A 22,253-nucleotide genomic window follows, 5' to 3' on the forward strand; every position below is an offset into this window, starting at 1 on the left:
GAAAACAAGCTTGATACATTTGATGGAAAAAGAAGTCCAATGAGGTAGAATATACTGGATATGGGGAAACATGGTATAAAAGAGACAGACAGGAGACGGCCCAGGGTGGATTTCAGATGCCAGTGGGGAACAATGTAGACTTTACTCCAAATGCAGTGGAAGGCTGCCACTTCTGGCCACAACAGAATAGCCTGGATCAGACTGGCTCTCCCACTGAGAACAAGCACTAAAGCTGGAGAAAAATACTTAAACCAAATAATTAAGGGCATCAGAAACCAAAAACAAATAGTAGATGAGGGCAAATATCCAAGAGAGAAGAGAAGAGAACACTGTAATCACCTCCTTTTACCTTCAAGGAATTTACCAGTTGTTCCCATAGCAGAGAATGGCACACCACAGAAAGCAGCATCTGGGACTCCACAGCCTTGCTGGACTGAGAGAAGGGTTGGAGCTGGAGGTTGCCAAGAAGATATTTAAGGATTTAAGAGGCTTAGAAGGATCCAGATTTAAGAGGATCCAGAAAAGTGAGCCCCAAATTCTGCATGTGATTTCTTTTCAACTCCTAGCCTGGGAAGGAAAAAAAATAGAAAAGAATCAAGAACCAAGTGGAAAGGAGCAGGAGAGAGGCTAACTGCTGACCAAAGTCTTCAGCAGGGGTACTGGGGAGCCCAAGGCCCATATACAGGGTCTGCTGGAAGAAAGGGGTCTAGAAGTAAGGGCAGTCTGTAAATAGACCTACCTAAACAAGGTCTACAACTTAGAAGAATATTAAATCCTCCTGTAGGCACCGATATCATCCACAACCTCTTTGATTTTTTCATGTAAACTATCTGGCATTTAGCAAAAAATTACCAGGCATGCCAAGAAACAGCACCAGAACAAAAGCAAAGAGAAAAATGAGAAATAGAAAGATACACACAGATAAGTACTGCAGTTATTAAAAAAATAAGTAGAATTCGTATATTTAAGGAAATTGGTAAAAAGATGAAGAATTTTATCAAAGATCTAGAAAAATAAAAAAAAGTCAAATGGAAATTCTAAAACTGACCAATGTGATAACCAAACTTAGGAATTCAATAGGATATTAGACACAGAACAAGGAAAGCTTAGTGACTTGGAAGGTAGTAAGTCAGTAAACACTATTGTGTGATACACACACAAAAAAAAAGAAAACAAAAGGAGGAAAATTGAGAAAAGAGCACTAAAGCAATATGAGAAACAGTGAGAATCAGGTCTAAAACATATGAAATTAGGAGGCCAGAATAGGAAGAGAAAGAGAATGGAACTGAATCAACATTTGAAAAAATAGAGGCTTAGAATCTTCCAGAACTAACAAAAGTCACCAAGCCATAGATTCAAAAAGCTCTATAAATACCAATAAAGTACAGAGGAAACCACATAGCGGTATATGTTGGTTGAAAAGACCAAAGATAGAGAAAATCTTAAAAGTAGCTTGAGGGGAGAGGGGTATACACATTTCTTTTAAAGGAATTAAAATAAGACATATGGTTGGATTTTCAATGGAAACAATAGAATGTAAAAGGCAATGGAACATCTCTACAGTGATAGAAGAAAATCACTGCCAACCTAAAATGCTGAATCTAGTGAAACTATCTTAGTTGCAATGGGAAACCAGTGGAAGTTTCTGAACAGAGGAGTGGTATGATCTGAATTACCAAGAGGCTAGATTACTAGGATGGCAAGAGTAGAAACCAAGAGACCAGCAAGGAGACTCTAATAATTGTCAAGGCAAGAGATGATGGTAGCCTGGACCAGAAAGGCAGTAATAAACATGGAGAGAAGATGGAAGAAGGTATATTTTGGAGGTGGAGTCAATGAGATATGCCAACATAGGATTGAGAGAAAAAGAAGAATCAATCATGAGTCATAGGTTTTTTTCTCTGAGCAACTGGATAGACCGTGCTGCCATTTCTGAGATGAAGAAGACTAAAGATGGGAGAGGTTTGAAAGGCGCATTAAGAGTTCAGTCTTGTATATGTTGAATGTGGGGTTCTGATTAGACAAGTAGAGGTATGGAGTAAGCTGTCTGGTACAGGAGTAGGGAGCACATGGCTCACTCCCTGGGTTCCTTCATACTCTGCTCAAAAGTGACCTGATACCCTGTACAGAATAGTAAGCCCACCCCCAACCTATCCCTTATCCCTCTCATTCTTTTTGTGCTCCGCTCTTACTACCATCAGATGCTGTTTGCATTTTTGCTCCTTGCCTATCTCCCCTGTCACGAGAACATCCCCCTCCTTAGGAGGGAAACTGTCCATTTTGCTCACTGCTATATCCCCACCAGAATAACTAACATGTAATAAGTGCTCACTAGTTAAATGAATGGAGCAAGCCCAGGAGAGCTTCAAATGGCAACCACCCTGTTAGAGAAGTTTCTCTAATAAGTAATTTCAATCAAGCTTCCTAAATTCTAAAAGTTTTGCATATTTTCTCTATTATCCAACCATCACCAACGCGCTCCCTGTTCCTGATCAGAAAATAAAAAAACAGGCAGGACAACATATTCTCTCTTCTGATTGTGAAATTGTCCCAAATACCTCCCAGACCCTTAGTTTGGGTCAATTCACCGAGAGGTCATAACTGAACCTGTGTGCAACCCATCAATACAACTGTGCACTTAGGGTATAGAGCTACATCATGATTCTCTTGATATTTTATGGATATTTTAAATCATCACTGGGCAAGGGGGATAATTATAAGGTAAATGGCTTTGGCTTAAGAGAGAAATTCAAGATCTTTTTAAAAAATCAGTAAGAAAAAAAAATCAGTAAGATAGGACTTTATCAAACTGCTAAACATTACCGAATATGAAAATCATCACATTTAACATACAATATCAATATAGCTTGTTTAAAAAAAAATGCCGCAGGAGATTTTCAGTACATTGCTCGCTAATCCTTCACTGTTATAATTTCCTGCTGCAAACATAATTTTATGCAGAACCTGTTTCTATGTTTTAACTCCTAGTGGCAGTGTCCAGCTATTACCCAAGGAATAGATTAAGATTGTTAAGATTGTTTTCCAATATTTGGAGGGGAAGGGGTTATTATCTAAACTAAGGGAGAGGGATGCCTGGGTGGCTCAACGGTTTAGCGTCTGTCTGCCTTTGGCTCAGGGCATGGTCCTGGGGTCTGGAATCGAGTCCCACATCCGGCTCCCTGCAGGAAGCCTGCTTCTCTCTCTATGTCTCTGTCTCTGTCTCTCTCTCTCTCTCTCTGTGTCTCTCATGAATAAATAAATAAAATCTTTAAAAAAATTAAAATAAAATAAAAAAATAAACTAAGGGAGAAATTTATACAAAATCTGTGGAAAGAGGCATTCCCTCATCCTTAACAATTTTCTTAATATATAATAAAAACAATTACATAATTGTAATTAAGACAATTACAATCAAGATAAACTGTAAAATAACAATTCAGACAATGTTCTACTAGTATCTTAGAATACTCTTTACCAGCACCTGTGTTTTACCTCTATTAAAATGTCAATACATTTCAGCAAATGCACACTTATATTAAAAGCATACAGTGGGGAAAAAAAAGAAAGACTTCAGCAAGATAAGAAATTTATAGAAATCACCTAGAAAGGCAGTTTAACAAAGATGACTACTTTAATAAGGATTTAAATTTTCCATTTAAAATACTGTGTAACAATGTAAATTTGCATTAGTAAGAACGACAGACTGAAGGGAAAAAAAATCAGAATCCAAAAAAAAGATTGATATTCTAACATACTACACTATTATTATTTGAATATAGTTTATTGTATCTCTATCAAAGCCAGTATTACTTTATACCTTGTTTCTAAAATTTCAAATGGTGGGGGGGAGGGGGAAGCACACTAGTTTGAGCTAACTTGAACATTATGTAATCTTTATTTCCTAATGCTAGTTTCAAAAGAAATAAAGCATCCTTGATTTTTTTTTTTAAAGGTTGAGCTCAGAAAGGAGGGGAAAACATCTCATTTTACCTCTATTCTGTACTTGCTTTTCATGAACTTGCTTTGAACTTTTAAATTTATCATTCCAATTTTCATTAAAAAGCACAGTGAGTCACCATCTTCTGCACAGAAATAGAGCTATATGGATAATGGAAAAATAATCTCCAGGTGAAATGAACACTAGAAGGAGATTAAAACTCCTACATTGTAAAAAGGATTTGGGAGTTTTTCTCAAGTCAAAAGGAAACATAACAGCCTAACAAATGTTTTACACAAAACATGGCCAAAGTACATAGATGCTGGTTAGCATCATCTGAAAAGATGGGATAAGACACATTCATAATTCTTCTCTCCTTTGAAGGATTTTTCTTTTTAACCTAACAACCTTCTCATTCAATTATATCTGTATCTTTCTGAAAGCAAAAGCATAAAGAGAAATCATAATGGACTCTTAACAGTTTTTAAAGAACATCAAAACCAGTGGCTTTGTTAAGGTAACACACTTTCCAGTATTTGAGAATGATCACTGTCACTCAACATTATTTATCTACATCAACAAACAACCAAGCAGGCACCCAGAAGCCACCTTTCCTTCTCCACATTCTCAATAAACCTGATTTAGTTCTGGAGTGGACACCAGAAAAGGGGTAGGGCAGGTGTCCAGTGGTACCTGAAAGGGCCCAAGTCTACTTATTTCAAGCTTAAAGGATTCCATATGGTGATCAGGGTATAACCTGGGCTTCTCCAAGAGAAATGAATAGCCTGATTACTCTCGACATATCTCTAGGGCATCCTCCTGAGACACGGGCTAGCCCAGCAAAAAAGCGGACATTACAGGGTTAATCAGTCATTCACAAAAACTCATTGACCACATATTAAGTGTTAAGTACTCTGTTCAGTGCTAGAAACTTAGAAATAAAAGATCCAATTGCTACATCACATCTGCCCAAAATAAAATCTGAAAATATGAAAGAGAAGGATACAGAAAGTAGCACTGAACTTCTAATATGAGATGCACCTCTTCTTACCCCCACACCTCTTCAAACTTTGTTCCCTCTGCTTAAAACACTCTTTCCTATTAACTTTTACTCATCCTACAGGACTCAAATTAAAGATCACCTCCTATCGTGACCCTCAGAGGTAAGGTTTGATGGCCTGCTATGTGCTTTGACAGCACCCTATGTTTCCCTTACTATAAGACCTCTCACTTTTCATTGCTCCCTTAATGGTCTGTTTTCTCCCTGCCATTCTGTACCATCCACATCATCAAGATCCTTGTCTGTCCTAGCCTCTGCTATCATAGTGCTTGATAAACAGTTGGCAACCAAGAAACACTTCTCATCTAAAATAATATGTGGTTATTGTTGATAAAGAGAGACAAGCAATTTAAACTTATTTCTTAATTCTGCATTATAGCTTTTTACCTCTCTGAAATTGCTAACACATGTAAATAGATTGTCATTTAAAAATGATTCATTTTAGGTTCTATCCCTCCAAAAGCTATAAAAACCTCAAAAAGAATTATTTTAACATTGCTTCTAGATATTCAACTATTATTTCATTCTTTTTAATTTTAAATTAAATGTTTTTATTAGATTGGAAAACCTCTTAATCAAAATCAAATCTTCTTTTAAGCATTTCCCCCAAAGGATAAATATAGGTATTAAAACTGTATTCACCTTTGATGGGTCATATCTTCTGAGTGTTTCTAAGAGTTCTGGAATTTGTATCCTTGTTTCTTCTTCACAGAAGAAAATCCATGATGAATTTCTGCTATATGTTACAGAAAAGCTGACAAAGAGAAACAGGTTATAGTAATCACTTCTGTAAAATGATTTTATAATAAGGTTTAAAACTGACAGACAGACAAGAAACAGATGAAAGACATAGAAGATTGTAAGAAATCTAGATTAATTTCCCCTACATTTTTCTTCAATGGATAGTTTCAGATTATGGGAAAGCAAGATATTAATGGTTTAAAAAACAATTAGTGTTCTTTTTTTTTTTTTTTTTTTACAATTAGTGTTCTTAAAGTTAATTCTCTCCATAATGACACCAGTGCAGAAAAGTAGATTATTTTCAAATATAAATATCAAACCTATCAACATTTTAGCTTTTAAGAAAGCAACATATTTAAAAATAGAAGCCATTCATGATTAAAAGAATCAAGAAATTTGGGTAATGTAGTAATCATAAAAACAGAGTTCAAATTTACTTATTGACTCTTAGTAAGAAAGGTAGGGAACAGAGAAGTGTTCAGGTAGAAACATCAAAATTCACACATTTCAAATTAAACATACTGTGGTAACAGTGGAAGTATTGTCCATGCACCTTCCTGCTTAGACAGCTGATGAAGAAGGAGGACTCTAGGGAGTTCCTAAAGAAACATTATCAAAGGGGAGAAATAAATAAAAATACAATACGATCACTTCAATTAAAGAAAAAAAAAGACTCAATTTTTAAATGCAGGTATTTTCAGAGAACTGGCATTTTACTCTCCTAACTACTCTCTTTTTCCTTCTCAGGAGCTACTAGAAATGTGGGATGTTGGCTGAATCCACAGAATCTCTGTATCACCCAGGCATGAAACAGTACTGAGGGCCTCCAAGAATGGCCTTCGGTGATACCAGTAGATGACCTGAAATTTGCAGACTTGATATGAAGGGAAGAGCCCAGAAGTAGTCAGAGATAATGCAGAGGCACAGAAACAACTTTCACTGTTTACACACCACAGGTAGCAGATGGAAAATAAAACACTTCAGCCAAACAAGAGGGTATATAGAATGTCCAATTTATCTCCTGTAAAAAGAAATTTAAGTGCCCTTAAAAAACCAAAACACTATAGTAATGAAGAGTTTCAGTTCTAAATACTAGAAATATAACCCTTAGGTATTCAAACAATGATAGTAATAAATAGAAAATTCAAAATTTATAAATATAGGATGAACTAATATTCAAAAATAATACACATCTATAGTTAAATAAATATGCATACATATACACAAAGAGAGAGATTAATATGTTTAAGGCTATGAATGTTAGCTTTGAAGCACTATTCAATATATTTCACATTATTACTAGCCCAGAGTCAGATATATAGTAATATGCTTGAATATCACCCTAACAAACTTTAGTATATTCTGTGTTTTATTCTATTTCTTGGTAACTGATGCAGACAAAAGACATTAAGAATAAGTGCCTAAATATCTGAACCATTACTATACTAATGTAGATTCCATACCAGCCTTTAAGTTTGTATAAGCTCATTATTTCAGGAGAATGGTTTTCAATATAAATCTTGGGAACTATCAAATAAAGCCTCATGTCTTTATTTTATGTAGTATTTAACTTTCATGTATAAATATGAAATGCAAGAATAGTAATCAAAGGTTAAATCAGACTAACAGTATGACACGTCAAAGAGAAAAAAAGCTGAAAGGCTGAATTAACAGTTAGTTACTCGGTATACTCAATATAATTCCAGGCTTTCTTGCTGTTGACTATGAATTATGCAGTAATTTTCACTGACTTTTAAGAAATGGCTATATATAATATATATATATATATACACACATATATATGTATATGTATATATATATACATACATAGATACATGTATATTCATAAGGGATTATATGAGAACAAAACTCACGTGTGAAGAAAACTAATAATATTAACAAAATTCATGTATGAAGAAAACTAATAATATTAATAGTTGCATAAAATTTTCAAATAATTATGGCACGCTAATATGAACTAGCTAGAAATGAAACATAGCAAAATACTTTAAAAGGTTTTACAAGAAAATAAGTAAGGGGCGCCTGGGTGACTCAGTCCATTGAGCGTCTGACTCTTGATTTCAGCTCAAGTCTTGATCTCAGGTTTGTGAGTTGAAGCCTTGCCCTGGGCTCCACGCTGGGTGCTGGGCATGGGGACTACTTAAAAAAAAAAAAAAAAAATGACCTATTCTGTAACAATTGAAAGTATAATAATGAAGTCTTTGTAACCATGGAAATGTCTTTATGTTAAGTGGAAAAACACATGATTCCCAATTTGTAAAACAAATTCATATATGAACAGAGACTGGAAAGAAACCAGAAAAATGAAAATATTTATGTCAAGATGACCAAAGTATTATATCTATGCTTTTAAAATTCTTTAATGTAGTTAAAACATAGTTTAGTTTTAAAGCTTCTTGCATAAAAATAAATAGACTTCAGAATTCTTCTTCCATACAAATCCTACCCTTCCTGGTTATAAGAAGTATGTAAGTGATGTCAACAGGTATCACGGAAAGGCTGTGAGGGCACCTTCCTGGCAAGGATGCCAAGACACACTTAATGAATAACTTGTCATGACAATAAAAGTAAAAAGGCAAAGTCTTAGCACAAAGGAGTTAAATTCTAGTCTAAAATAAACTCTGTGGATTACTAAGGAATTATAATCATCCCTATCTCCATTCCTTTCTGTTTACTAAATCATATGCATGGGTTTCATATTTGCTTCAGTCAGTGAACACAAAACGGCAATCAAGTTTTCTGTACCCATTTATCTCCAAATAGAAACATTTCAAAACTAGTGGGCTGTGTTGATAACTATCTCCAAAGGTGTGTGAATACCTTTATCTCAAAAATATGCCTACCTTGGCATTCAAAACCTGGTCTTAACTCTTGATTAACCCAAGGTCATTTCATTGTAGATAAATTTTCATCCACTAATACTCAAAAAGGCCCAAGAGCTTTTATTCTTGTTTTTTATATATATGTATATATATATGTATGTGTGTGTATATGTGTATTTATATACATGTGTATAAATGTACATATATACTACCACTTCTAAAATAATCTAAAAGGTCACAATAAAATTTTCCATCAAATGATCTCATCTCAGGTTTTACTACTTGGAAAATTATATAAAATTGCTCTATCTGGGATCCCTGGGTGCCGCAGCGGTTTAGCGCCTGCCTTTGGCTCAGGGCGCGATCCTGGAGACCCGGGATCGAATCCCACATCAGGCTCCTGGTGCATGGAGCCTGCTTCTCCCTCTGCCTATGTCTCCGCCTCTCTCTCTCTCTCTCTGTGTGACTATCATAAATAAATTTAAAAAATAAAATAAAATAAAAAAATAATAAATAAATAAATAAATAAATAAAATAAAATAATAAATAAAATAAAATAAAATAAAATAAAATAAATAAAATAAATAAAATAAATAAAATAAATAAAATAAATAAAATAAATAAAATAAATAAAATAAATAAAATAAATAAAATAAATAAAATAAATAAAATAAAATAAATAAAATAAAATAAATAAAATAAAATAAAATAAAATAAAATAAAATAAAATTGCTCTATCTACCACCACCAGATTTAGGCCTCCTTGTAAGAGCCATTTGGAATAAAAGCTATAGTAAAGGCACCCATGCATACAGCACTGTCTGGTGGCAATCTAAATGATGCCTATTCACCCAACAATACTTTATTTCAAACTGAAGAGTTTAAGGCAAAATTCTATCAATAATGTGATCATGCCATAACAGAGGCAAGCATAAACGGGCTAAAAATACAAAGGGCTTACTATCGGCATATGACAGAAGAGGAAAAGAAAACGATTAAGTTGAACAGTAATTAAACTTTTATGTCAATTCTATTTATCTCATTGAACCAGTCTACCTTCACTTCCATCATCAGCATCTACTGATCTCCTAACAAGCACTGTGAGGTCAAAAAGCCTACTGGACATGCATTCAGTACTTCCTTTGAACACATTTTGTATCAAGGCCACTTAAATGTTCACACTTAAAGCCACTAAAAATTATGAAGAATAAACACCTTCAAAATCAACACTCTAATTGGCTCCCTGGTTCTCACACAAATCCACCACCTGCATTTGGCAAACGGGTTTGATTCCACAGCTGAGCATACAGAAGGAAAAAGTATAAATGAAAGAACCAACACTTGAACATGGATGAAAACAGATTAATATTTTAAATCTCATAAATAACTTTAATTGTTAGGCAAATTTGGTTTTGGATCACTTTACTCTTTGTATCTCTGTCTAGGAAGAATTCAACAAATTTAACTTCATGCTGCTGGCCTTTTTCCTTCTCTGCAGACTGTTTCCCAATACTTATAACTTGCCTGTACCTTAATTCAAAGTATAAACCTAGCAGTATATGAGTTTATGGTCTAATTCAACCTCATCATTCAGACCAAGTACTAAATTTGAAAGCAAAAGCCAAAACATTTGTTCAGTGTGAGGTAATGGCTCTGAAAGATTCCAGTTCAACTGTGTTTCCAAATTCCAACTGTATATAAGTCTTATCCATTGAACTGAGCTTTTAGGCCAATACGTGAATTATGATGAAAAGTAACATCTGTTTATTGTTATAATTTCTCCCCTAAGAAGGAAGTATATCTTATGAGGATGATGATAAAGATGTCTGATATGCTGTTTGGAACACATATCAGACAGATTTACTAGTCTAAAAATCCAGTATTCATTTATGAACCAGTAGATTACATGTGATGCTGTAATAACATATCTCCCAGAAACCTGACCCTATATATTAAAATATATTTTTTCCCAGATACCAGTCTCCTAATAAGAGAAAGCTATTACCTCATTATTTATAACATTTATTTTTATTAACTATTTACCTTGAAATGTGCTACTAAGTACATTTTTATAGTATGTATAAATCTGTTTTAACTAATCATTCATTCATTCATGAAAGGCCATACAGCTCAGTGTTTAAGGATCTGATTTCTGGAGCCAAGGTACTTGCATCAGAATCCTTACTCTGGGGGTGCCTTGGGTAGCTCAGTCGGTTAAGCATCCAACTCTTGATCTCTGCTCAGGTCTTGATCTCAGGCTCATGAGTTCAAGCCCCACAATGGGCTCCATGCTGGGTGTGGAGCCTACTTTAAAAAAAAAAAAAAGAACCCTCACTCTGGCTCCTCTGAGCCATGCAAACTTGAGCAAGTTCCTTGCTGTCTGTGGCTGTTACTATCTCATCTCTAATGTGGGGACAACATTAGCCCTGGGGATCGAGAAAGCCAGTACATGCCACACATTTGGCACATGCTACACATGTGATGGTTATTAAGATTAGTACTGATCTTACAGTGTTTGTTGAGCAACTACTGTGTCCTAGGCACTGTTCTAAGAACACAATAAACAGCAGTAGAAAGACAGGGCTGCATCCCTGCCATCTTGGATCTCACGTTCCAATTAAGGAGAAAGGCAAGAAGCAAATAAATCTAGAATATCATGTCGGGGATACATGGTATAAAAAAAAATGAAGCCAGGTAAATGGATAGAGAGAAGAGGCCACAGGAACTACTTTTGCACAGCAGCTGCAGCATCAAAGCCCAATCTGTGTGTCAGAAGGCAGCAGAGCAGACAGCAGAGGCTCTGGAGCCCACTGGCACCAAGGTGCATGGTATTGCACTACTTATCAGTGATGCCAGCATGGGCATTTTTTTTTTACAATGCAAAGTATTTTATTTTTAAACGTCTAAATTTGAAAACAAAAGAGCCTAGATTAAATAATATAGTTTTCCAAAGCTGAATGTGCTCATTTGGAGCTCAGTTTTTCTGCTTGCAGTACAAAACAACTTCCTAAAACTCCTAGGCAGGAACACTACTGTTTTGATGATCTGTGATTAGATGAACTGATCAATCTCAGTTGGTAATATCCTTTTTTTTTCTCCTTGGTAAAGGCTTTAAAAAATTCTAGAACAAATGCATTTTTCTAGTCTTATTATACAATCCCTCGATCTCTCTGAGCCTTGATTTCCTCTCTGCAAAATGGGGAGATTAACAGGAACTACCTCACAGAGTTAAATGAGCTGATTTCTGCACTCCAGCCCCTGGCCTCACCGACCAGATGTCTCACTAGTCCCCGCAAGCCCACCTCTCTAAACATAAGCTCATACGCTAGCTCACAGAGCACCTCACTTTCCTTTCAGTCACCCTTTCCCTGATACCCAGTGAGACACATGATTACCGCCTCCATCCACGAGAGTCCTCACACCTGTTCCAGCAGGAGTCTGGTCTGGCAAACTCTTTACCATTTGTTCAAGGCTCAGTTCAAATGCCCTAACAAAGCCTTTGCTGACATTTCCAGGCAGGGCTGGGTGCCTTCTTGTGTGTGTTCTCAGAGTGCAAGGCCACTATTGCTTCACGCAGCAACGTCTGGTGTCTCCCCTACTAGGATGAGCCTGCTGGAGGACGGGCATAGCCACTCACCAGGAAAAGGCCACCTCTAGCCACCAGGTATGGGTGTCACTACCCAAACAGTGAGCTCTCTCAAGTGACTGGCTTCTGTGGACCCCTGGCTCCAGACTCAATTCTATGTGGCAAGGTCTGCCTGGCCACACTCCATCACAGGCTGCCTCCCCCTGAACCCAGCATCTGGCCTCTGACATTCTTACTGGGCCAAGACCCAGCTCCCAACAGACTCACAGGGATAGAGTTCTCCAGAACAGGAAAGGGGTTCTGTCAAAAAGAGACAAATGCTCACAACAGGGCCTTTTCCACAGTATGGATGAACTCATTATTGCTGAGCAACCGCCCTTGGAGCAATGTGGGTCTCAATGTCCTATTTTCTCCTACAGCATCTTGCCCAGGTCCTTGTTTAAAATAAATATTCAATAAGGATTTATTAATGAGGGGATAGATGAATAAATTCTTATTCAATAGCAATGTAGTAAAGTCTCCAGTTTAATGAATTAACGTGATGTCTTAACACCTATCAGTTACTACAAAACGTGAATCTTTAGTAAGTAATTAGGCATCCAATTGTTCTCATCTAAAAAGAAGATTTTAGTGATAGCCAGTGACACACTGTCAAAGCTAACCTTTCAGTGGAGTATCTCACACAGTCTCCTTGACAATAAAAAAAATTTCTAAAAACAGAAAACCATCTTTCTCAAGCTTCTTCATACTGATCAAAAAGGTTTTGCTCTGGCTTTCCTGGCTTATCTCACGGAAACAAGTGTGTTGTTTTTTTTTTAACTTATGAACCAAAGCCTGTGGACTAAGTCTCCTCAAGAAAATAGTGATTTACAAAATTTTCTGTGAATAAGAAAAAAATGCATTTATTTGTTAAGGCGGAGATTCTTCTAGGTATTTATTTATTTTATTTACTTATTTACTTATTTACTTATTTATTTATTTATTTATTTATTAAAGATTTTATTTATTTATTCATGAGAGACACAGAGAGAGAGAGAGAGAGAGAGAGAGAGGCAGAGACACAGGCAGAGAGAGAAGCAGGCTCCATGCAGGAAGCCCGACGGGGGACTCGATTCCCGATTCCCAGTCTTCAGGATCAGGCCCTGGGCGGAAGGTGGCACTAAACCGCTGAGCCACCCAGGCTGCCCAAGATTTTTCTAGGTTTCAGATAAAGTTCACGCCACCAAAGAAGACAGTAAATTAGAAGTGTCTGTTCTTTTCAAAAGCTATTTAGTTGCGGGTGGGGAGAGTGCGGGAGTTCCTAAGCAGCCAGTTCAGCTCCATTTGGCCCAAAGCAGAAAATGTACCAAATGTAATGTATACAGCTGCTCACCCCCCAAAAAACTCATAATATCCCACCTCTGAACTTTCTTTTCTGTATTTGCAGGTTGCCTGAAAAACAGAACCGTTAAGTTGTCTGTGCTTCTGCCCATATTTTTCTCAGGTCCTGTGTCCACTGTGAGCTTGGGCCTTCCCTCCCCACTGCACTCACTCCTACAGGGGCTGACTTCCCCATGCGAAGTGGTTCCCCAAACAAGTATGACCCTTGCCCTGTACTATGGTTGAAGCTCACATTTTAGAGTCTTCAAAATGGTGCCAGAATTTTTGTTTTAACAGAACCTACTAAAAATACAAACCACCCCCCCAAAAAACCATGATGCTTTATATTCTTCCCTTTATAGTTTCCATCTTAATCTTAATTTTGAAGTTCCTTTGGAGAACAATGCTAGTTTCTGTAACTTCAGGCAAGAGTTAATATCTAATACTTCACAGTCTGGGTTCCCCTTGGTTACTGGATCCCAGGTACCAGGAGGGAAGGTACAACCCTCAGAGTACGGCCTCTCCATCAACAACATAAGCATAAGATACTCCCATTGTATCTTCACCAGAGGCCAACCTGTTTGCTCCCACTTCTTGTCACACACACAAAATATATATATTCACAAGTATTTTCACAGAAACATCCATTCAAGAAGGAGTTTTCTTAGGTTCAAAAAAAGGGAAGTCAAATCATAACAGACCCACAGATGCTATGCACATAGTAAGCATTGAAAATGAAATACATGAGGCACCTGGGTGGCTTGGTGGTTGAGCGTCTGCCTTTGGCTGAAAATACTATCCCAGGGTCCTAGGATCGAGTCCCACATCAGGCTCCCCGCAGGGAGCTTGCTTCTCCCTCTGCCTGTGTTTCTACCTCTCTCTGTTAATTTCATGAATAAATAAATAATACAATATAAATAAATAAATAAACAAACAAACAAAATACATTCAAGTGCCTGATTATTTAAGAGATTGTTGCACAAACTCTTATGGGTTTCTGTTAGCCTCAGCTCCATGTGGCTTTTTCTTTTAAAGATGTTATTTATTTATTCATGTGAGACATACAGAGAAAAAGAGAGAGAGAGAGAGAGGCAGAGACACAGGCAGAGGGAGAAGCAGGCTCCATGCAGGGAGCCTGACGTGGGACTCAATTCCGGGTCTCCAGGATCAGGCCCTGAGCCGAAGGTGGCATTAAATCGCTGAGCCACCTGGGCTGCCCTCCATGTGGCTTTTTTGTTTGTGAAACTCTAAACAGCCAATCTACTTAATGATACAGTCATTTCCATTTCCATTATGAAACAGTTACCGTCTACCTCATAAGGAACTCAAACAGCTAGAGCATCTTTTCTAACCCTTTATTCCATAGCAATCAAGAACAGTACTCTGCACACAGAAGAGCACTTGGTAAAGTCTGCTGGCTTTCTGATTAGAGAAAGCATATAACTATAAACTACAGAGCCATTAGAAGCTGCATTATAAGCTTCAAAACTGGAAATGGGCATGACAACTCACAGTGAGCCAAATTATTTTAGAAACAAGAGAAAAAAGATTTACCATTCTAGCCACAACTCCCAGTACAGAGCTAGGTTTCAGACAGAAAGTTAGTTTAGCCTCCTGTCTTTATATTCACATTTAGAAGGATAAAAATGTTTGCGTTCTTAATAAGACCGCATCTTAGCACCTTGAGGCAAAGCAGGCATACATAATGACTTGCCAAAGCAAAGAGAACAGCTAGAACGAAATGCATAATCAGAGAAACCATTAAATTTTTGCACCTTAATTTTTGGCAGATTTTGTAGTCAAGTACAACCTGACAAGAGTAATGAATAAATAAACAGCAGTTCTAGACATCTGGTAGTGTGGGAGGAATAGATATTTTGGCCTATCAAATAAATATTCAAATGGTAAAACACTGTTGATTCCTCCCTTGGCAAGCAACTTTGGTGAATGCTCATGGTGGGCAAATCTATGGGGAAATGCAAAACTGAAACCTGAACACTTCATGGTTCAGGTCCCAAATAATGTGAGGGCCTGAGATATTTGTTCAATTAGAGCTAAAACGCACACCTGCCAAACCATGGGATTGACCCCTCCTCGAAGGAGTGAGCATGCTCCCCATCACAGTGCTGGGGATGCCCTGACAACTTCTACCTTAGATTCTCCCTTTCTCCACTTCCATGGCTGATGAATGAGTTGTCAATTCTTTCTCAAGAATATGTCAATCTCTCAAAACAAGTTCCAGTTAAATTTTCAGTAGGGAGCCATACCTGCCTCTTAAAGGGACTTGGTCCCACTCCCCATGTTTTGTGCATCTCATTTAATTCTCCGAAGTCAAACTTGTTGCCCTATTTTCACATAGTTCTAGGTCAGGGTATCTCAATACCACCCCAAGTATTGTCCACAGACCCTATGTTAGCTGTCAACTGCCTTTGGATCTTTAAAATTTGACTTTTAATCATATACATAGCATAAAAAACTCTGTAAGGAGAAAAAATTAACTAGTATCAAGCATAGTTTCAGACACTAAAATCTTTCTGGCCATTTCAACTACCAAAGAGCTGGATCTTGTGAGCAAATCAAATCCAAGTGTTAAAGTTTTGTCATAACTACCTCAGTATTCATAGCTGGCTTCCATCCCAGGAAAGAATTTCAGAATAAGAAAAATAGACTATCTTATAATTAAAAGGAAGTTTCCTTATTGCTTTAGTCTAGACTCCATTTATTATCACAGAAATTAAGGGTTTGCTTGATGATGTTGCTTAATTACGTGTCTTTAAATGTAAAACCAATATTGCCACCTAGTGGCAATCTAAGACACCTACTAAACAGGCTGTCTAAAGCACAAACGATAAACAGAAAGGACAATAAAAATTCAGTATATGTAAAACCTAAAATTAGAAGCATGAAATAAAGTTCTAGAGAAGGTAAATACTTCAGTGAAATGGAACTGTTTTCTAAGACTTAAAAGCTGAGAAAATGTATCAGTTAAAAATGCGGTTTCTAATGTCAGTGTGTGGCGTTACCCTGGATGCCACAGGTCAGGGGGTACAAAGAGGACAGAGCAGGACTTGCTTCCCTTTGGATTCTGAAAGCAGGCCAGAGGCCCTGTAGGTGAAAGGGCACCGCAGGGGGGCCCATGTGGAATACCAAAGGAGCATTCCAGGAAAGTAGTGCCTGTGGATGAAAACGGCCATCATGGTAGACCAAGGCTACCCCCAGGACCCAGAGGAAAGGCTGTCCAAGTAATGATGATAATCATTCAACCATAAAACTGAAGGAAATCCTGTCATAGGCTACCACATGGATGAACCTTGAGGATGTTACACTAAGTAAAATAAGCCAGTCAAAAAAAGAAAAAAAAAAACAAATACTATGTGATGCCACTTATATGAGGTACATAGTATAGTCAGATTCATAGAGACAAGCAGAACGCTGGTTGCCAAGGGCTGAAGGAAAAGGAAAAGTAGGGTTGTGTCACGGGTATGGATCCAGTTTCAGTTGGGAAGACAAAAAGTTCTGGAAATTGGCATACAACGTGAATGTACTTTACAGTACTTACACTTAAAAATGGCTGAGGGCAAATTTTACATGCTTGCTTTCTTTTTTTTTTAACCACAATTAAGAATAAAAATAACAATAACAATAACAACAGCAAAGCCCTCTGGGTGGCAACACCTCCTGAGGTAAGTGCACAGGCAGGGGTCCCCGCAAGACTTTTCGGTTTTCCTGAAATCAGACAACGCACTTTCTCTGTGTCTCACACACTCCTGTGTCCCCAGAAGGCTGCTTCTGCTCTGCCCAGCCCCCAAACCCTGCTTTTCACCAGGGCTCCACTGTTCCCCTTGGAAGCAGCACCTTCAAGCTTTCAGCCACTACCTATGTATGTTCCTGATCCCAAATCCACCACCTTCTGGACAAACTGCTCTCCTGAGTCTAAAGCAAACAAATATCCAGCCTCCAGCAGCTGACACCTCCACCTCAGACATCACCTATAGAAACCAAAAGTCATCTTGTACCTACAAACCCATCCTCAGCCTTAGATGGTGGCCCCACCCTACCCCACCTCAGTCCTTGCTGGGCACTGGTCCTGACTTTCCAGCCCTTCACCCAAACTGCCCTGGTTCTGGCCTCACATCCCCTCTAAGGCCGCTGCCACCACCAGCTCTGCCTCTTGCCCCTGGTCCAGTGCTTCTCACACTGCCTGTGATGAAGCACTAGCAGAAGTCTGCACCCTCATTTTGAGCAGCATTACCCCCAGGCAACCCCCAACAACTCCTTGCCGCAGTCTTGGGTCAGTTCAGCTGCTTTCTTCACAAATACCAGAGTGATCGTTTTAAAATATAGAGTTGACATGCTGAGGCCCTACTGGCTCTCCCTAGCAGTCATTTCAACTGGCCATGCTTTTGGTAACAGTGACTGTTGGTTCATCCGACATGTATTGCCAAGAGCCAGGGATGCTAAATGTCTCAGATCTCAAATATATCTCAAATGCTCAGAGTGCCCCCTTAGAGGCCTTGAGAAAGGCCCTGGGGCCTTAAGAGGGCTCATGGCTACTCTGGCTATCAGGTCCCTACCTAACCTTCCAGGTTGGTATCCACACTGCCCACCTCCTATGCAACATGTTTCTGCTTCTCACCTGGTTGCTATCACTTGGCTGTCTACAGAGAAACCCTCCCCTGCTCCTATCCCCCTCCTTAACCTCACCTATTTTCCTTATTTTAGGAAATAGTACCTTATTTTTTTATTTTTATTGTTTTGTGATAAGAACACCTAACATGAGCTCTGTCCTCTCAATAAGTATTTAGTGTCCAACACAGTTCAATGCTGGAATGCAGATCCCAGAGCTTATTCATCTTACTTAATTGAAACTTTATGCCAGGTAATAATTACTCATTTCCCCTTCCCCTGGTTACAACCACCCTGGTCTTTGATTTATGAATTTGATTATTTTAGATACCTCATGTAAGTGGAATCATGCAGTAACTGTCTTTCTGCACTGCCACTTTGCTTTGAAATTGCCTGTTTAATGGGCCTCTCTCCTCTCCTGGACTTGAGTTCTTTAAGTATAAGGACTATACTTTGCTGCTACCTGTGTGCTCAGTGCTTTGCTCTGTAAATATTGAATGAATGAATGAGAGGTTCATAGATAAATTCTACTGACTAGGTGAGTCCTTGATGTGTAAACAAAATCCTGACTTTAGCAGAGATGTCAATTGGTCTCTTCTTCCTTTCAGTGACTAGAACTCCTGGCGTTTTGGCTGGATCCATAGGCTACCCAACTAGATATTACCTTTCCCAGCCTAGGTGTGTCCACATGACAATGGTATATAGGGGGAAATGATGGAAATATGTATACTACTTCAAGGTCATATCCTTAAAAGGAACCTGGTTGTCCTCCACAAATGGGAATGCCCATGTAGTGGTAGTAAACCAGTTCCAACCATGCCAACAAGGACAAGACATTTCAGCCCATGAAATAAAACAGAAGGATCCTGGAGCAGAGTTGCCAACCCCTAGCCCATCCACCAACAGGACTATTTGTAAGGGGAAGTAAATCTCCACCTTCCTTAAGTCATTGCAGAAAGAAAGCAATCGGTCAGAGATACACATCTCCTGTCAAAGAGTTCTTGCCGAGAGCTGAGGGATAGAATTCATCTACAGACAAGAACTTCTGTCTTAAAGGCCATAGCAATGCAGTGTAGCGAGCGCGCTGGGAGGGATGTTTCTTCTGCTCAGCTAAAGAAGAAAGCACCTCTATGGCAAGACAAGAAGGTAGACCTTCCTTTACTCAGACCTTCAGCATTATTCATAGCAGCTGTAGATTCAGTTCATGCCTATTTTAAACACTATTAAAATGTACGTGCATGTGTCGATTTTTCTCTCCATAATCCTTCTTGGATATTACATTACAAATCAACTCAAAAGTTCAATTAATGATATCCAATTAAAAAACTGATTAAGAGACTCATGGAGGAAACACCACACTAAGGTTAATGAAAATGTTATTTCAACATGAAAATTGCCTTAGAACCTGGTACTAAAATTTTGAACATTAATTATCCCTACTATTTTAAGCCTTGCTTTTAAAATGTTATTCCTTCCACTTTTTTTATACTTTATGACAAAACCACAAGAGTCCTACAGAATTATGCAAGTCTTTTAAAAAAAATAGGAAGAATTTAGAAGACAATGCTTTGAGCATCAGGAATTAACAAGAGCATTTTAAACAAGTCAGTATTAAATAAGCAAACAAGTCAGAAGAGTTACTCTCATCTAAATAAAATGGATTTTATCTACAGACGGAGGACTTTGGAAAACGTGAAAGTAACAACAAATAAGTAACTAGCAGACATCCCAGCCATCACTACATACCTGTGTGAGATTTGTTGCTTGCTTTAAGATGCTTTTTTTTAACTGTTCCGCTCTCTTTGCATGAAAAGAATTACTTTGACTCTGGATGACAAATACAATTCCTTTTAAATCTAGAACCAAAGGAAAAAAAGCTTTCAGGTATTTATTTCTCAACAACTGAAATAAACTTAAAAATGGATTTAAAAAAAAAAAAAGCTGTAAGGCAAGCCTTCAGGCCATAAACTCTTAAGGGGAAAAAAAAAATCAATGTAAATGTAATCATAGCAACAAAAATCTCTTTTTAAACTGATCTCTGAAACATCCTTCCTAGAAGTTAGCAAGTAAATAAGCTCACTGTACTAGATCAAATCTGTGGTAGCAAACTGTGAATCCGCTCCTACATCTGTCGAAAGATGACTGTAAATGTGAGAAAGTAGGAAAGTGTCTACAATGCTAGTCTCCCCAGTAGCTGAAAATCTTGTTTGCAACTAGCCGCCTAACAACTCACACATAATCCTACACTGCACTATTACCTGCTATGAGTTGAAGTGTGTCCCCCGCCCCAACCCCACAAATGTCATATGTTCATGTCCTAACATCTAGGGCTTCAGCATGTGACCTTACTTGGAGCTGGGTCTTTACAGAGAGGCACTCAAGTTCAAGTGAGGTTGTTAGTGGGGGGGGGGGGGGGGGGGGGGGGTGTGTGTGACCTAACCCAGTATACTTGGTATCCTTACAAAAAGAGAAATCTAGACACAGATACACTGAGGGAAGATGATGTGAAGCCACACACTGAAGACAGCCATCTACAAGCCAGAAGAAATCAACCTCAGAAGAAATCAACCCTGCCCACACCTTGATCTCAGACTTCTGCCCGTCAGAACTGTGAGACACATTTCTATTGTTTAAGCACACAATTTGTGGTAGTTTATTTCAGCAGCCCTAGCAAACTAATACATGACTTCAAGAATGTTCTGGATGGCTCTTTAAGATGACACTCAACAGGGACTGCTTCTGACCCATTAGGTCACAAGTACTTGCAAATAAATAACTCAATAATCTCTACTCTACTTACCATGGCACCTAGCCAGAATTAAGTGTTATCTCCAGGAAAACAGCCACAATTCTATAGGAGCAGGGCTTCAACATGAAGTGTTGCATAAAAGCCCATCTACAACAACACTGGCAGTATTTACTAGCCCCCTAGGGACTCACCTCAGGGTGGCCAGCTTTCTCACAATGGCTAGCAAAAAGTAAACCCTAGTATGTTAGGCCCACCTGACCAGGGAAGACTACTTGCTTGACAGCAAAGAGGGTTGCTCAGTCCCCACAATGGAGAAACACATTAGGTTCTGAGCTTACAATAAAGCAACAGATAGAAACAGCCATCATGTCAGCAGCCTGCCACCAGACAGGGGCATTGGCAGAAGGCAGACTTCATATAAACTATAGCTTCCAGGCAGGCTTACAGCAATGGTGGGGACCTGCCCCCTACCATGTGCCTTTCTCTTTAATACCTCTATTCAGAGACGTAACCTGGTTTTAATTTTATTCCTTAAATTTTATTGTTCCTATGTTCAGTTCCATAGTTCCATTCATTTATTCACTCACTCAAATATTCATACAACAAATAGCTCCACAGTGAGCCATCTAGATCCTAAAAATAATCCAAAATGCTCTTTGGTTAAAACTTAATAAAAAATTTAAAAGGAAATGCTCAACAACCTACTGAATATGACCTAATTATTTTCCTGTAGGAGTTTATACAAATATGAACATTCCACGTACCTACCTACCTACCTAATTCAAATCAGTTTCTTGGCTCTATAAATAGGACACACAGATAAGACTTAAACAAGTAAGTGATAATTTCAACAGAAATGTAATATCCTATCTACTATCTGAAACATTGCTGTTAAGTGACATATCAAAAGAGGAGTTATAAAGACTTACTTTTGTTAGAAATGAAATAAATAAACCTCAGAGAATAATTTTTGCAAAATTTAATAAAGCTGAAGACACACATTCCCAATGACCCAGAAACTCCACTCCTACTAATCATCCTTGAGAAACTTGCATACCTGTAAAAAAAGGATATATAACAAGAGTGCTCACAGCAGGATTGTGTAAAAGGAAAAAATTTGAAGCAACTCAAATATCCACTAACAACATACACAATTGGAATACTACGCAGCAATGGAAATTAACTAGCACTTGATGCATCAATCCAGGTGGATATTATAGATGAATCCTACAGATTGGGAAAAAAAAAAAAACAACAAGCTACAAAGGAATAACCATATAAATCAATGGTCTGTGAGAAGATAAGCACAAATATATGTAAGATGGATATATACTATATAAATGCAAAATATA

The 22,253-nt window shown here is 37.9% G+C and overlaps 1 protein-coding gene across 1 annotated transcript in view; it reads right to left on the minus strand.

Moving 5' to 3' along the window:
* B3GLCT (beta 3-glucosyltransferase) overlaps positions 1–22,253 on the minus strand; it is a 124,667-nt gene that overhangs the window by 74,930 nt on the left and 27,484 nt on the right. Inside the window, exons 4-6 of the mRNA XM_035718567.2 lie at positions 19,899–20,008; positions 6,261–6,337; positions 5,640–5,751 (exon numbers count right to left, since the gene is read on the minus strand). Coding sequence (XP_035574460.1) covers positions 5,640–5,751; positions 6,261–6,337; positions 19,899–20,008 — 299 coding nt within the window. The remainder of the gene's footprint in view (positions 1–5,639; positions 5,752–6,260; positions 6,338–19,898; positions 20,009–22,253) is intronic.

Source organism: Canis lupus, chromosome 25 (genome assembly GCF_003254725.2).
Source record: "Canis lupus dingo isolate Sandy chromosome 25, ASM325472v2, whole genome shotgun sequence".
NCBI classification, from domain to species: domain Eukaryota; kingdom Metazoa; phylum Chordata; class Mammalia; order Carnivora; family Canidae; genus Canis; species Canis lupus.